The sequence below is a fragment of the Channa argus genome, chromosome 14 (genome assembly GCF_033026475.1).
Source record: "Channa argus isolate prfri chromosome 14, Channa argus male v1.0, whole genome shotgun sequence".
Lineage (NCBI taxonomy): Eukaryota > Metazoa > Chordata > Actinopteri > Anabantiformes > Channidae > Channa > Channa argus.
In genome coordinates this window covers 6,779,460-6,794,557 of record NC_090210.1, presented here as the reverse complement: position 1 = coordinate 6,794,557, position 15,098 = coordinate 6,779,460, and the positions used below count along the sequence as shown (strand labels likewise).

General features: G+C 37.6%; 2 protein-coding genes across 6 annotated transcripts in view; both read right to left on the bottom strand.

Moving 5' to 3' along the window:
* Positions 1-14: 14 nt before the first annotated feature.
* uqcr11 (ubiquinol-cytochrome c reductase, complex III subunit XI) lies at positions 15-3,185 on the bottom strand. Its single transcript, XM_067528722.1, has 3 exons — positions 3,052-3,185; positions 2,169-2,299; positions 15-329 (listed from the first exon to the last, which is right to left on the bottom strand). The coding sequence occupies exons 1-2, from the start codon at positions 3,099-3,101 to the stop codon at positions 2,179-2,181; spliced, it is 171 nt and encodes a 56-aa protein (XP_067384823.1). The 5' UTR covers positions 3,102-3,185; the 3' UTR covers positions 15-329; positions 2,169-2,178.
* Positions 3,186-3,451: 266 nt separating this feature from the next.
* The window catches only part of tcf3a (transcription factor 3a), a 31,868-nt gene continuing 20,221 nt past the window's right edge, over positions 3,452-15,098 (bottom strand). For 2 of the 5 annotated variants that reach the window (XM_067528714.1, XM_067528713.1), the window contains 13 exons: positions 13,962-14,097; positions 13,584-13,633; positions 12,213-12,312; positions 11,730-11,866; positions 11,452-11,602; positions 11,286-11,344; positions 11,092-11,164; positions 9,781-9,857; positions 9,496-9,666; positions 8,971-9,329; positions 8,337-8,575; positions 6,079-6,207; positions 3,452-5,947 (listed from right to left, as the gene is read on the bottom strand). In XM_067528714.1, the coding sequence (XP_067384815.1) occupies positions 6,086-6,207; positions 8,337-8,575; positions 8,971-9,329; positions 9,496-9,666; positions 9,781-9,857; positions 11,092-11,164; positions 11,286-11,344; positions 11,452-11,602; positions 11,730-11,866; positions 12,213-12,312; positions 13,584-13,633; positions 13,962-14,097 (1,674 nt within the window). In that variant the 3' untranslated portion in view covers positions 3,452-5,947; positions 6,079-6,085. Of the gene's footprint in view, positions 5,948-6,078; positions 6,208-6,588; positions 6,825-8,336; positions 8,576-8,970; positions 9,330-9,495; positions 9,667-9,780; positions 9,858-11,091; positions 11,165-11,285; positions 11,345-11,451; positions 11,603-11,729; positions 11,867-12,212; positions 12,313-13,583; positions 13,634-13,961; positions 14,098-15,098 lie in introns of those variants that run through there. The other 3 variants (XM_067528716.1, XM_067528715.1, XM_067528717.1) reach the window with 3 other exon arrangements.

Sequence of the window (15,098 nt, the reverse complement as noted above, 5' to 3'; positions counted from 1 at the left end):
ACGTAACCACAATATAGAATAATGTTCACATACTTTACTTCTGTTCAAAACAATAACAGAAGACATGAAGTCAATCTAGCCAAACTAAGTAGGAAAAAAGCCCATGTAACATCTCTGTCTTTAAATTCCTTTATATTTTAACTGGTGGAGGAATGTCGTAATGCCAAACCCATTTGCATTTCAGAGAATGTTGGTGGTAAACATTTTAACTCAAGATGATGATGACCGTTTCCAATGGCCTGGCATGTAGATGGACCTCAGTGCAGGGTACCAGCTGCAGCAATTGTTGTTCATTACTGAAGTTTTTTGGGGAAAAATTCAGCACTGACCTGATAGAAGAAAACAAAAGGTCGTTAAATTGTACAGTTAAAAAAAATGTAGCTGTGGAAGATGAAAGGTAGATGGAAATTCAAAGAGTTAGGGGGGGGAAACTGTTGGTGTGCATACAGAGTATGAACATTCACTTGGAAGAGTAATTTGTTCATAAACTGTATGCATGTTTAATTTAAAAGTACTACTCACTTAACATCAAACACTGACTTTATAGATATTTAAAGTAAAACAAATATCTAAACACTAAATATTTTTAGTAGTGAAAGGCTTTTCAGGGATTACTGTCTTATTAGATGCTGCAATATAGAGTAGTCTTAAAATAGACCACTGTCCTCGATTCTGGTCTCCTGACACTGCTTGGCTTATTGTCTCTGAATTTCAATCTATCTTTTTCTCAGTCCTGACAGTTTTCGAGTCCCTGCTGATGGGAAGCATCCTAACATCACCACTTGGGTGCCTATGACATGCAGCTATTTTTGCCCACTTGGTACTCATGCAAGTATTTTGTGTCAGACTACATAATGGTTTTCACATTGTCTGTGCATTATGAGCTCCTAGACATGTTCACTGCAGTTCTGTATGTTAAGCTCAGGTTTTACACATAACCATGTAAAAACATCCTAAATACAAGAAAATTATATTAATGGATTTTAGATTAATTTTAAGTAACAGTATCCTGTGGCTGTGTGTAACATTTCTTCAGTCCAATATGAATAAAAGCAGTGACATAGAGAAAACATATACAAAAGATTATGACTCTCTTTGTCAAGTTATCAGAGCTAGCAAGTAATTAAGGGAATTTTTCCCTGAGCATGAAATTATGATTTTAAGGCTCTGAAGTGTAGTCTTGGAACTGCTCCAAAATAAACTATACTGGTCAATGAAACAAAGAATAATATCAATATGGCTCTTATTTTGAATGTAGTTGAAGGTCATGGTTATTATTAAGCTTTTCAACATGTTCACTCGGTGCTGTCTGTTGTGAGAAAAGGGTTTCTTCAGTGTCATATACAGTTATTTTAATAGGGTGCTGCCACTATTCTAGGGAGGAAAGAAATCCTTTATTAATCGCATACATTCATTGGCAGCCTCAATAGGTACACCTGTATAATCAAATGCGTTTTAAATACCTCTTAATACAATCCAGTACGACTCCACCATTAATTAAGACCTCACTAATAAAAACATAGTAGAATTATCACCTTTCTAACAGTTTAAGAACGGATTATAAATTTGTAAAAGTAGAATTCATGGCAGACTGTTGTATTGCATTGCACCGTTAAATTTAAAATAGACTCAACATACAATTTCCGCAAAGAAAAACTAACTTGATGATACAACAAGCCATTGCTTTACGCTTTACAGAGTTAAATCAACAGACATGTTAATACTGAGAGCTAAAAAGTGCTGCAGGATTTATTCAAATCGCAGCAATACAATGAATGAACATTTTAAAGAATGGTTTTAAAATGAACAATTTGTAGAAATATTTAAACACTGTTAAAGTGTTTGAGAAAATCCTTCTGTTTATTCTGTCTTATTCTAAAAATACCTGTGTTCTGCATGAACATAAAGGAAAGAAAGTAATTTGTATTAAGACAATACCAAAGCGTACAGCAAGTGTAAATGAACATTTTTAAATGTCACTCTAATGCTAATGTGAAGACTAAATGTATTGCAGTTGCAGAAATATTCATGCTGCAATATTGCTGGTCCAATGAAATTGTGATAAGACTGTGAGCGTGATTCTTTTTACTTAGCATATACAGTAATACCACCTCTACTTTAATTCTGTCAATGATGCCATGTTTTTCTCAGTCCTCCCTCATACTAACCTTATGGACATTACTCATCCTTCTTGAACTTGCCATTGATGTAGGGAACGTAATCCAAAATCAACCGCCAGTCTGTGAAGTGGACCAGAGCTACACCTCCAGCTGTTCCCCATACAGCCATAGTTGGTATCCTGTCAAGACACATTCAGAATTTGGTGATATTTATTTATTATTGAAGAGAAACAAGTATTTTAGGGGAAAACACAAATTGTTATACGATTAAGTCAATTAAAATGGCTTCTTGTTTTGGCTGTGTGAATTAATTGAATTCGTTGTGTCTGTAGGTAGAAAATCATCGGTGAACAACAACGGTTAAGGGTGTTTAGTACAAAACAGAGATCTACAAAATGAACAACTTATTATTTTTAGTCTACTGTTATATTTTTCTAAAATGCTAAGATGTGCTGGTTAAAGATCGAGACATACAACTGTGAAAAGCTGCAGGCTCCCCTATTTCACGTTAACTTGTTAAACTCCACTTTAGGGTGGGTTTTTTAATTCTCATTACATCATACCTTTGTAGACTAAATTTGTTAATGCACAGTTTAACTTGTGTAAAACGATAACAACAGTTCCAGCCTTGTGTTCACATTGTCCAGTGAGTCAAATAGTTAACGTTTAAGTCCTGGTATAAACTGTTACAAGTGCGTAAGGTTCGGCGTTAAAAATTCCTACGAAAACAGCAATTTGGAGATTGTTACAGGTTTATCTGTACACGTCTTTACCCTACGTTTAGCTGACAGCTCGCCAATGTCACCATGTACCCACAGCAATGACCTCGGCTAGGCTAAGCTAGCAATTAATGTTTGCCAAAGACAAGGCTTTGCAAGCTAAATGCCTATTTTCGTTTGTAACGACCGCTACAATATTATAAAAATCTTACCAGGTCTTGGCAATAGACACATATTTCTGACCGATAACTTTAGTGATCATTTTGGCTAAAATGTGCCCTAAAAACGGACGAGCTTAAAGAATTTCCGACGCTAACTGCATGTAGTACGCATGTGCACAGAGTACTTCCGGTTACTTCAAGAAATAAAAGTCCTTTGCTACAATAAAAGCCGGAGGAGGTCCTGATTCACAAGGACGTCCGTTGCCGGAGGTGCACTGCAAATAGTGCACAGTGCACCTCAGTTCTGTCCTCTAGCGGACAAATTAAGGTAGGGTAAACTAGTGCTGCATTAGTACATCATCAACATCCTGGTTTACTACCTTTTATTACAGTGAAGAGAATAAAAATGTGTGCTTTTTAATTTATGTTAGAGAAAACACTGAAGTGGTGGTCATTAGAAATGGCACGTTTATTGCTACATTACTGCTATATACATAACAGTTCTTGATATCTACTTTATATATAAAAAAATAGGAAACTGGAGGCACTTTAAGGACATAGCCTACATACATTTTGTCCCCCAACATGAGTGACGACAGAGATCTGTAGCAGGTGGTGTAATGGAGGACACAAAGAGTTTGTTCACAAAGAATATTAGGTACATGTTTTGCTACTTAAGATACTGTAGACATGTTTCATAAAGAAAGAAAAAGTCTTCAGTAGTGATTTTCCCTATCAGAACAAGACCATGGTGTTCTATAAAAAAGCCACAATAACTGACAAAGATAATAATGCTTAGGTGTAATCCATGGGGCAAACTTGACAAAATGACAGAGGTAAACCAAATACTGTTACATATCAGTATCATCTTACAAGGATAAAGCTGATATGGACATATACAGCTGTACATGCATATCAATGAACATGCCAGGACAGAACTGTATTTAACAGAATCAGTACATTAAAAATTTTGATTTTTAAGTAGTTTTCAGAGTCAAGGTTGTAGACCAGTTTATTAGTCAACTCACACCGAATTACAGACACTGAAACAGTCTGCACCAATGAGTCTAATTCTTCATTTAGATGTTCTGAGACTATACTTTCTGAAGTATATATGTTATATACATCTGTCTTATAAAAAAGTTACAGGCTGCAAATGCATCATCGTCCTCCATGTAACAAAGAAGTAATTAGGCACTAGTGAGTAACCATTATCGAAACTCCCAAACTCAGGGAAATGACTAAGGCCACCCTTTTTGATTTATTTTACGCTTCATAATAGAATGAATCAGAGAATTATGTTGCAGATAGTGCAGACCACGTCTACTTCCCCTTGCTCAAATTAATTAATCAAGAGAGCTGGACATCAAGGAGAGTCAAGGAAAAGCTTGTTTCATGTAAAGAAAAAGTGTCACAACAATCAAATTAAAACTGGCCTGACAGCTTCATTAAAAAATAAAATAAAATTTTATCACAACATGTGATGTTACAGCCAGATAATTTTGTCATTTCTAACATTTCTAAAAACCTGGCAAAAAAGAAACACCTTATCCTCCTGGAATATAAATTGAGAATTGTCTTACAATAAACAATGTAAACAAAAACAGAGAGACTTCCAAACAATAAAAACATAACTCATACAACTATCTTACAATGTAAAAAAAAAAAAAAAAAAACAGGAGATCAAAGCTACAAAAGAAAGATCCTTACAACAGGCTTTGCAATTTTTCAAAAGGGAAAAAATAAACACATCAAATGCTCAATACACAGCAACAACCAACACAAGTCAGTCAAAGGTGAAGGTAGCAGTAACACTCACGATCCCTTTCAAAATTCACTCTTTATTTCTAGAAAAAATTTATTTACCAGAACACAAGTTGCTTTTATATAGGTTCACTCTGTTACAACAGTGTCTTAATGTAGGATTTGATGTGGGCAGGCTGATGTGGCACTGACTGCCAAACTCAGAGGGTTCATATTTGCCACATGGCTGAGGCTGAGAGTGACTGACTTCCTGATGTGTGGATGACATCTGTATGTGCGAGTCTAGCAGGAGCCTTACAGGGAGAAGGTTAAGATGTCCGTGTGAAAGCCTGATTCAACATCACTGTGGATCCTGCATTTGTCAACAATCTTTGCTCAGGTTTGTGTCAGTTCTCTCTGGCAGTCTTTCCATTTCACTTGCATGGCAGTGACAATAACAGATGTACAGGACTTCAAGAGATAAGACTCAAGAGATCCATGGTTTAAAAATAATTCTCAAAATGATATTTGAGTCAGGGACTGTGGCACCGTTTTTCAAAGTAAGAAATTTAAAATATTCCAACTGGAATTGCCACCATACCAAAAAGGAGTCTGATTGCCCAGTCAGTGGTCGGATGTCTCTAAACCTACATTAGAGATGAACATAAACTGCTAATTTTACCTTAACAAACACTATGCATTTGGCCTGTTTCAGACATGTTTTCAAACATTTTGTTCAATGAAAACATATGAATGCACTATTTGCTTGTAAAAACTCTAAGACCTCCTTTTCAAATGGGAATGCCAATAATTTTGCAACAATACTAATGCTAACTTTGCTCCCATGAGCAATTCATCCAAAACTTTTATTTGATCCAAGCAAGTTTTGCTCCCTAACATATAAAGCAACTTCTTCAAAATGTCTTAGAGAACATAGTCATAACAACCTTCATCATTATGTCCACCTTCCAAAGTCTTCAAACCAATGTCCTTGGTTCAAAGTATAGCCATGTAAAGATCAATAAATCTTTTTCAGTATGTGTGCTTGTTACTCTTGTATTCTTATTTAGGAATGTGGCCACCTGCTTTGTCAGTAACAAGGTTTGTGCATGTGGGCTTTCCAAAAGTTAATAAACACACACTGAGATGCATGACAATTATAGATTAAGGCCACTTCTTTTAAGGGCTGTACAATCAACAGGAACTGAAAGAGAAAGGAGAAAAGAATGTTAAAACAAATCCACCAAAGACGCTCAAAATTATAAAACAAAGTATTGTTTGTGATATTATCTCCGAGGCATTCCAACTCCCACTGCAGACATGCTAAAGACCTACCTGAGAATTACATATGTCCACCTCCTAGACCAGAGTGGCCTCCACCCAGCTGTATCTGTGGGTCCACACCTGACACTTTCTCCTCCTCTCTTCTCTTCAGGCACGCAGCTTTCGGGTTCAAATTACGTTCTTTGGGGAGGAATGAGACAGATATTGATTAAATGTACCACTAAACAAAAACCTACGTTTATCACAAAATGTATGCACATTTTCGATATATAACAATAATAAAAAAAAGACAAAAAAAACAACAGGAGAAAAGCAGGACAGGAAAATGAAAAGTAGAATTGCAGAAGCTTGGCAAAACAGCAGGGATATACTTCCTCTAATAATCTCCCTTTCTCCTCTTTTGTGATACTGGCAGATTGCAAAGATAAAGCCAAAGCTGACGTTGCACAGTGGGTGAGATAATTTAAGACGAGACTTTCCCAGAAGTGAACTGATGTTTTCTTTCATGGCTGGTAGTTGGTTGTCCATGTGGATCAGACATTCCTGTATTGGCTGACCTACCTCGCACCTGCTTTTCCAAGCCCAGGATGACCTGCACAGCCTGCTGCAGGATGACAAGCTTGGTCTGGGCCTTGTCACTCTGCAAGTGGACCTGACATATCCTGCCCAGCTCTCTGAAGGCTTCGTTAATGTCACGAACACGCACCCTCTCTCTAGCATTGTTTGCTAGGCGGCGCTCATGCTCCCTCTGCTCCTTCTCTTCTGCAGTCACGTTCTCATCAGTCACAGAGACAACACTGTAGCCAGGAGGAGAATGGATGTTGGGGGGGCTGAGTAACAAACCCAAATCACAACCCTCACTGAACTAGTCTGGATATTCCTACTGCAACTTCAATTATACTGGTTAAAAAAATACCACAACACTACATGTATCGACAACACTAAATGTCTAATAAAGTACTTGTTTTATTACCGTGACACACTGTTTATATGTTAGATGTTATTACATCTTTTCTGTATGTCCAATTATGTTCTTAACCCTAAGCTTTTAGCCTGAGACAACACCAGTGAAATTGTTGAAAAAGATCCCAGTGGAGTGGGGCTGTGTTGCAGAAGAAAATGTGGAGTGGGTGAAATTTCAAACTTGATTTGTCTTTGACTTACAATATGCAAGTAATTAAGATAATAATTAATTTACACACAAAGAATAAAATGTGTGCAAACTGAATGGATGTACTCACAACAAGACACACTTTTAGTGCCAAACCAAACCAAGGACAAAGATCTGTGAGATAAATACAACAATGCAACATTTAGACCACATCTAAAAAATCTGTCCAACCAAACAACATAAATTACTTTTTTGGTCATTGGGGTCCAGGATGGAAGTTGAGGGGATGTTGTGACTTTCCAGTAGAATGAGACAAGTTATGAGGAGGGAGAAAGAAAGGGAGATAGAGAGGAAGCAACACCCTCTGCCAAGTGCAGCACAGAAAGAACCACAGAGAAAAAGCAAAGAGGAGCAACTGGCGACATCATGTTAAATACATCAACAGTAGATGTATTTATCTGAATGTGAGGAAGAAGAGATCACTGTTGCCATCTGTAAAAGGAACATGAATAAGGATGGGTGAGTGAATGGACAAAAGGTCTGTCTAAAGGGTGGCAAAATTAAAGGGTTAATGCTTAAAAGGCCACAACAAGCAGCAAAGAGACACTGCAACAAAGCTAAATACTTATATACACATGATGACAGCCCTGCATTTATGCCATATGGTAAAGTATGATTAAGATGTTAAAAAAGAACACCATAATACTGAAATAACTTGAAATTAGCATGATAAGGGAGCAGTGGAAAAAGCAAATAAATACACTAAGATGTTAATCCAGGTGAAAGGTAAGGCAGAGGGACATGTAAGCATTTTCACAATAGAAACAGACAGGCAATCATGAGACGGGGCAACACATAGTGCATCAAAACAAACAGCAGTCTTGTATGTGTTACCAGAGACAAAAATCTTAGAAGATGAACTGGAGAATGGGCACATATTTAAAACATTCACTCAGCTTCACTTCTTTCCCCATGTCCTCTCTTTTAGATCATTTGTAGGTCAGTGACACTATATGCTTATATTCACTAGTACAAAGCATGTACTGTCCACCATGATAATTAGAGAAAAATCACAATACACAATTTAAAAAACATCTAACAGGACATCTCAGGGACTGGGAAGTGAAGCCATGTGGGAGTTTTCTTTTGTGAAGAGGCCCTTGCCCTCCTCTTCCTTCCTCCCTGGACACCCACTGACCTCGAACTTGCTGCTCCAGGTTGAGTATAATGTTAACAGCCTGTTGCAGTATGATCAATTTGGTCTGCGGTTTCTCATAGCTCAGATGGAGCTGACACATGCGGCCCAGCTCTTTAAAAGCCTCGTTGATGTCCCGCACACGTAGCCGTTCGCGGGTGTTGTTTGCCAACCTCCGCACTTTCTCCCGCTCAGCCTTAATCTCCACTGGCAGATCTTCATTTTCATCCTCATCTTCTAGACTAGTGATGAGCCAATGGCAAATGAGGAGGAAAGGAAACAACAGTTTGCATACAATTCGCTAAAAATTACTTTTTGTTGTTTCCTATTAATGCCAACACTTCATCAAAACATTTCAACATTTAATAATACATTAACACTACTATAAATATAGTTTATTTTAACAATCTGACCATTTCAACTGAAGTTCCTTTGAAATTAGTGGCCTTAATATACCACTGTTTAAAGCTCTATCAGTGAAATAAATAAATAATAAATGAGTGTCAAGGAGCATTTCTAGAAATGTTAAAAGATAATTTCTTGACATTGTATTTTAACCACTGTAGTGTAATATGCCATAAATCTCATGCTCTGATAGAGGAGTGATAATGTTATGTGGAAAAAATATTTTAGGCACCTTGCTTGAATATGGGCTTTCATGTCTTTTTTCTCATCCTCCGACTTGTCAGTAATGGAACAGTTCTCGTCATCTTCCTTTTTTTCCCGTTTGATATCAGCGCCACTGGAACGACTGAGGCTAACGTGCAGGCCTGCACATAGAGTTAGAGTGGTTAGGTGGTGGTTAGTTAGGTGTTGTCCCACAATAATGTGAAAATATTTTCCCTCATTTGGTCTGAAGAGTAGGGAAAAAAAAAAACCCTCACTAGTAAAACGTTCAGGTTGTGAGCCTGCCTGCACAGATGTGGGGCCGTGGGGACCAGCCAAAAGTCCTCCACTAGAGGGCAGCCCAACAGAGTCCTCACTGTGATTGGACACCTTAAAGAAAACAATGAAAGAAAGAAACACTTTGATTACTTTGGTTACATTTGTAATATTACCAAAATAGCGATACCACTTTGACTTTGTGCCTACTTTGGATTTAACCAAATCAAGTTTTTTATTTTGTGAATTTACTTCATCTCCTACTATTCATTAATCTTACCAGTCCAGGCATACGACTGGCCAGTCCAAGTGCTGCACTGTTGAAGCCTGGAGGTAACGCTAAGCGAGATGAAAGCAGATTGTGCATTTCAGTTACTCCTGTCCCTCCTTGCCCACTGGCGTGACGCTGAAGAACATTAATGGCTTCATCCAGATGATCCACCAGTTTACTCTGTAACAATGGGAAAAAAAGGAGAGAGAAACCAGAAGTTTATGAATTAATGGTTGTAGTATCCTGTAATAATCTTTGTGAAAGACAAAGAAATGAGAAGAGGCATTGACTCACCATGGACTGAATTCCACCCTCAAAATTTGGTGAAGGTGTGTTCTGGCCAGAGGACCGAGTCCACTGGGATGCAGAGCCTGGAGAAAAAAAAACAGAGTAAAAAGTGCAGTAAAGAGAGCAGTAAAAATCTGCACTTATATACTGTATCAATTAAACTGATATTAATAAAAACTGAAACTAAAATATTAATACCTACAGATTATGCCACTTATAGCGGTAGATATTTTATTTGATATCGATTTTGCCAAATTGATATTCCATTTTCATTTGCACCATGTTCACACATTTACATACAAGTGCAACTGGGCCTTAAGCATGAGTCTTTTAGTGTCCCTACACCCTGTTGCATAGTTGAATTTGCTTACTTATGGTGGTAAAAATGCTGTAGACAGTGTACAATGTAAATGAACTCTTTAATGCACTAACTAACTAAATTTTAAACATTTTTATTTAGTAATGTGATAACAACAGCTATCTGTGTAAAGAGTAAACCAAAGCTGTGTCAAAGTAGGGCAAGAGCCAGCTTAAGTCGCTTAATGTAAGTTTGGAAGAGATTTTTCAATAAAGTTTTGAGAAGAATAACATTTATCAAGAATAAATCACATTTTCACAATAATTTCACGAGAAGAGGTAAAAAATATTTTATTCCAACTTTTATGGGCAACAGCGTAAAACAAATAGCACAGGTAGTAGATTTAAATTTGTAATTTGACATACATACTGTCGCCAAAATATCAATACATACCAAATCCATATTGTCAGAGTATTTTCTTCTTTTAAATTTACTTGGTCCACGATTTTAACTTTTTCTCTCATTATAATTTTTCCCTCCAATGTTTTGTAGATTTTTGATGTATAAAGTGTGAGAGAAGACAAATGGGGAAGTGACCCCACCTCTCTTTATTTTTACCGTATTTTCCCTTCCTCTCTCATATGTTAATTTTGGGTGGTGTGAATGTTTGAAAGAGAGAATGAAGTTTAAACTGCGGATGTGGGCACTCATACTAGTAGTTACAGTTAAAAAGTGTAAAGGAAAAAGACATTTGTGATATTTTCAAATTTGCAGAAAGCCTTAAAAGTGAAAGAAATTTCAATAAAAAATATAAATAGCACTTCAAGTAACCTTTCATCTCTGAGATACTGCTTAAAACTAACTTGTTGCTAAACAAAACCTCAAAAGGTCAAGATAGCTTTGTATCCCAAACTTATGTTTGTCCTATGTTTCAGGTGCCAAGTAATCAATTTCAGTTGTACATTCAAATTTTACAAATCAGGGATGAACCAGAAAGCTGACTGCAGCTACTCACTCACCTGATACAGCCTGAGGAGAGGGAGTAGATGGGGATGGAGGGAAGGCATTACTGTTTGGGTCTGAAGGATAGATCTGAACAAAGGTTTTTGTTTACAATTTCATAAATGCACTGTACTCTTTTACATTATACTACAGAATATGATACATTTAGTGTAGTTTTGAGTGAAATAATATGCAATTAATTACTACTTACAGATGCAAGGGCCTTTCCAATCTCATCACCTGAACTTCCGGGTACAGCTCCTCGATTGGCTTCATGGGGGGGCAGATAAATTATTTAATCATAGGCTATACTCAGTAACCATTTGGCAACACTAAAGTTACTTTTAAAAAGAATAAAGCAATTGTTAAAGGATTACCTATAATGGTGTCAGTGCCAGCAATAGGTGGTGTGTGGCTAGGGACTCCAAAACTGCTTGAGCTAGAGTGGAAGCCTGCACTATGAGCCCCATTCACTTCACTGCCATGCAGGGGGTAGTTTTGTGGAGAGAGGGGTAGTGGATCCCGTTTCTTAGATAAATAGACACCCAATAATTTAAATGCGCAACCAGACAGAAAGCATCAATGATGCATTAGTCAAAAGATGTCAAAGACCTCATTATGACTTAATAGTCAAACAATTCAGGGCAGAGCTCACCAGTCTATCCTGGGGGTTGATGGCAGTGAAGGGACCATGGTGGCTCAGATGGGGGGAGTTGCCCAGCATGGGAGAATAACCAGGCTGAACCATCGACCCTGCAGAGCCCCATGGATCAGAGGGTGGGCGGAGGCCTTCTGTCATGGGGCATCCCATAGAGGAAGGCAGAGCAAGAAGGACCATCGATAACCAGCCACAGGACATGAAAAGACAATGAAGGCCACATATGAGGCATGTCACATCACTCTGATGACTTATTTCAACCGTGATGCACCATTCAGCACCCAGGCAGCACAGGGTGTTTACTGGGATATGACTAGTGCACATCTGGACTCCCAAGAACACCACCAGAAACTAATTTCACAACCATACTGGCTGTAAGGAAAATATAATTATTATCTATGTAGGTATTAGATACATGTATTGGAATTGATCACAATTAATTTTTAATCCAATACAAAAACAAATCTTATTCAAACTGACCTTGCATGTAGAATGGTGGTGAGTAGATGTTTCCTGTCTTGGAGGCCAAATAGCCAGCATTGTCCCTGTTAAAGTCTTCTCCTGATGCTGATGCATAAACCTACAGTAGACACAACCAAAAAAGGAGTGAAAGTGTTCAGTTTAGTGCTTGCAATCTTATCAAAAACACATTACTTTAAAGCAACTATATTGTGTAATTCATCATCAAAAAGTTCTCTGGGATCTTCCTTGTGCTTAACTAAGTTGGGAGTGATAAATGGTCTGTATCTGGGGCTGAGTAAAGATTTCAAGGTTAAGAAAAGATATATGCATTGAAAGCCCACTCTTAAAGTATGTGTTCCTGTCTAGGCTGGAATCTATTTTTAGTTCTTGGTTTTACGACTTCAACAGATTTTTTTCAACATTTGCAAAATTGCAATTTGCACTGAGCACTACACGTTGAATGTACAGTGGCAGTGAATTTACTGGGCTCTATCAACTGTTAAATAAAAGCATACTTAGAATGTTTTCAGATACATAATTCACTGATGTATAACTATATAATGGAAACAGTATTTGGATTTGGTGGATGTTATGAGTATAAAAGCAGCAATGTTCTGAGCAATCATTTCCTTCTCAATTGACTATTCTAGCTAAAAATCAAGTATCAAAACTTGCCTAAAAATCTCAAATATAAATGGACCGAAGTTTTCTTCTGTAATTTGATTAAACAGAGAAAAGAAGAGGAAAAGGGGGGAGAGAAGAGGGAACAGAGAGATGCACTCCTAATTACTGAACCATCTGCCGAATCCTGGATGGCAGCCAATTCCACTGGCAGCTGGGATAGAGACATGGGGGAGGGAAAAAGAGAAAGGGGAGGGCTGTTGTTTGTGGTGGTGGAGGGGGGAGAAGAGGGAGGTAGTCAAGGGGTGTGTGGGGGGGTCAGAAAGGAAGAAACAGAGAAGAGGAGGAAATAGGGTACCCAGAGAGAGTGTGGGAGGGAAAAAATGAGGTGGAGTAAGAACCACCAAACCCTAGTATGAAATCACTCCAGTGATCTGGCAAGTATACTTGGCAGAGGGGAAGCAATGTGGCCATAAAGTAAAGGGCCTACAAATGCAACACACTATAAATACATGCTTCAAATGAGTGACTGGGTAATTGAGTGGCTTTTTTTCTCTTTTTTCCTTTTATATACTCCTGGTGCATATACACAGCTGTAGGAGCTGGATGTCTTGTATTATAGCTATCCTACCACTCTAAAAGCCAAACAGAGTCATAAGATGCTAAAAAGAATGTGACAACAGGCATAAAACATGAACCCATGGGCTCCCATGCTGCCAGGAGTGAGATACAGTATATGGCTACAGCATTTCTGATGTTAGTACTTACAGATGATGGCAGGCCAGGGGGCACCTTCCTGATCTTTTTTGGCTGTGGTTCTGAGGGAAGGAAAACAGAATGAAATCACATAAGTGTGCATGCCCAGACAAAGATCTTAACTTAGTGCAGATGTGACATTACAACAACTAATGACCAATTTATTACTACAGCACTCTATCTTGTTCATTCATTCGTCTTTCCTATGCCTCATCAAAAGATATTATTGTTCTTATGTGATTTTCCTCTTCGAAAACTCTTTAGTAAGAAGTGAGATTTTTCAAAAACTCAGCAGAAGAAGTAAAGATATTAACAAATATACATCAGAACAAAAATAATAAAAAAGTTTTCTCAAATAAAATGTGGCAGCCGATTTATCTTCAGTCTTACCAATAGGGTCCTGTGAGGGTCTCTTGCGAGGGTTGCTCCCCTCATAGGAGGAAAAAAACTGGGAGTTGGACTTCAGACCAGATGGGGAGAGGGCATCAGGACTGGGCAATGGTATCTCACTGGGCATGAATCCAGGCTACAGACAGTTCAAAAGAAAACACATGCTCAAGTAGTAATACAGGAAAGATGAAAGTACAGTAGCACTAGTATCATTAAGACCACTTAAATCCACCAGCTATATCAACAATTTACAGAATTATGTGCTTTTTATTATTATTATACTATTTATTATAAGTACTATTGTGCTATAAGAGAAAAAATTATTGTGACCCTTGAATTTAGTACAAAGCCTTTCTTCTTTCTCAATGTATGTGGTAGTAAAATGTGTATTGTGTATGTAGCAGCAAAAAACATTAAATAATAGAAGATTAAACAAAAAAACATTAACAACCCACTGACTTTGACCCCCCCCCCCCAAAATCTATCTGCTTTCAATCTGTAAGATGCTGATTCAGGATTAAAAGGTTTGCCTTATTTTTTCACGATATGAAGACATTTTTCAAAAGAATGCTAAACCTAAAACCTAATATCTGCTCAGTATATTGTTTTATTAGAGATTCACATGCTGGTGTAGGTGATATCTGTTGACAGAGGTGACAGCTCTCTGTTGTTGCAACTATAGAACCACTCAGTCAACTCTGGTTGAGACGTTACAGATCTTAATCTATGCATCTGTATCTGTTATTTTAACCCTTTATAGGCCACACATTGAAATACTTGAACATTATACATTTAAATCCTGGAGTAACATCTGCAGTAAGTCACTGCATGTAACCAAAGAAATTGTGTCAATAATTTCAAACCATATGTAAACAAATAAGTGCACTTTCCAAAAATCCAACTTGTAAACACAAACCTTAGTAACACAGTAATGTAATCATGTTAGAAACCTCCTTTCAAACAACATGACTCTGATCACCTTTCAAAGTCAATTCCAGTCTAGCCCTGCTTCACGGTACTTTATAAAGCAGTTCGATAGACATTGCGGTGAAGTCTATAAAGTCTGCGTAAGTTACTAATCCTTTATGGCTCCATGACCCATAAAGGGTTAAAAGAGCAGAATCAAAGTCAGCTTCC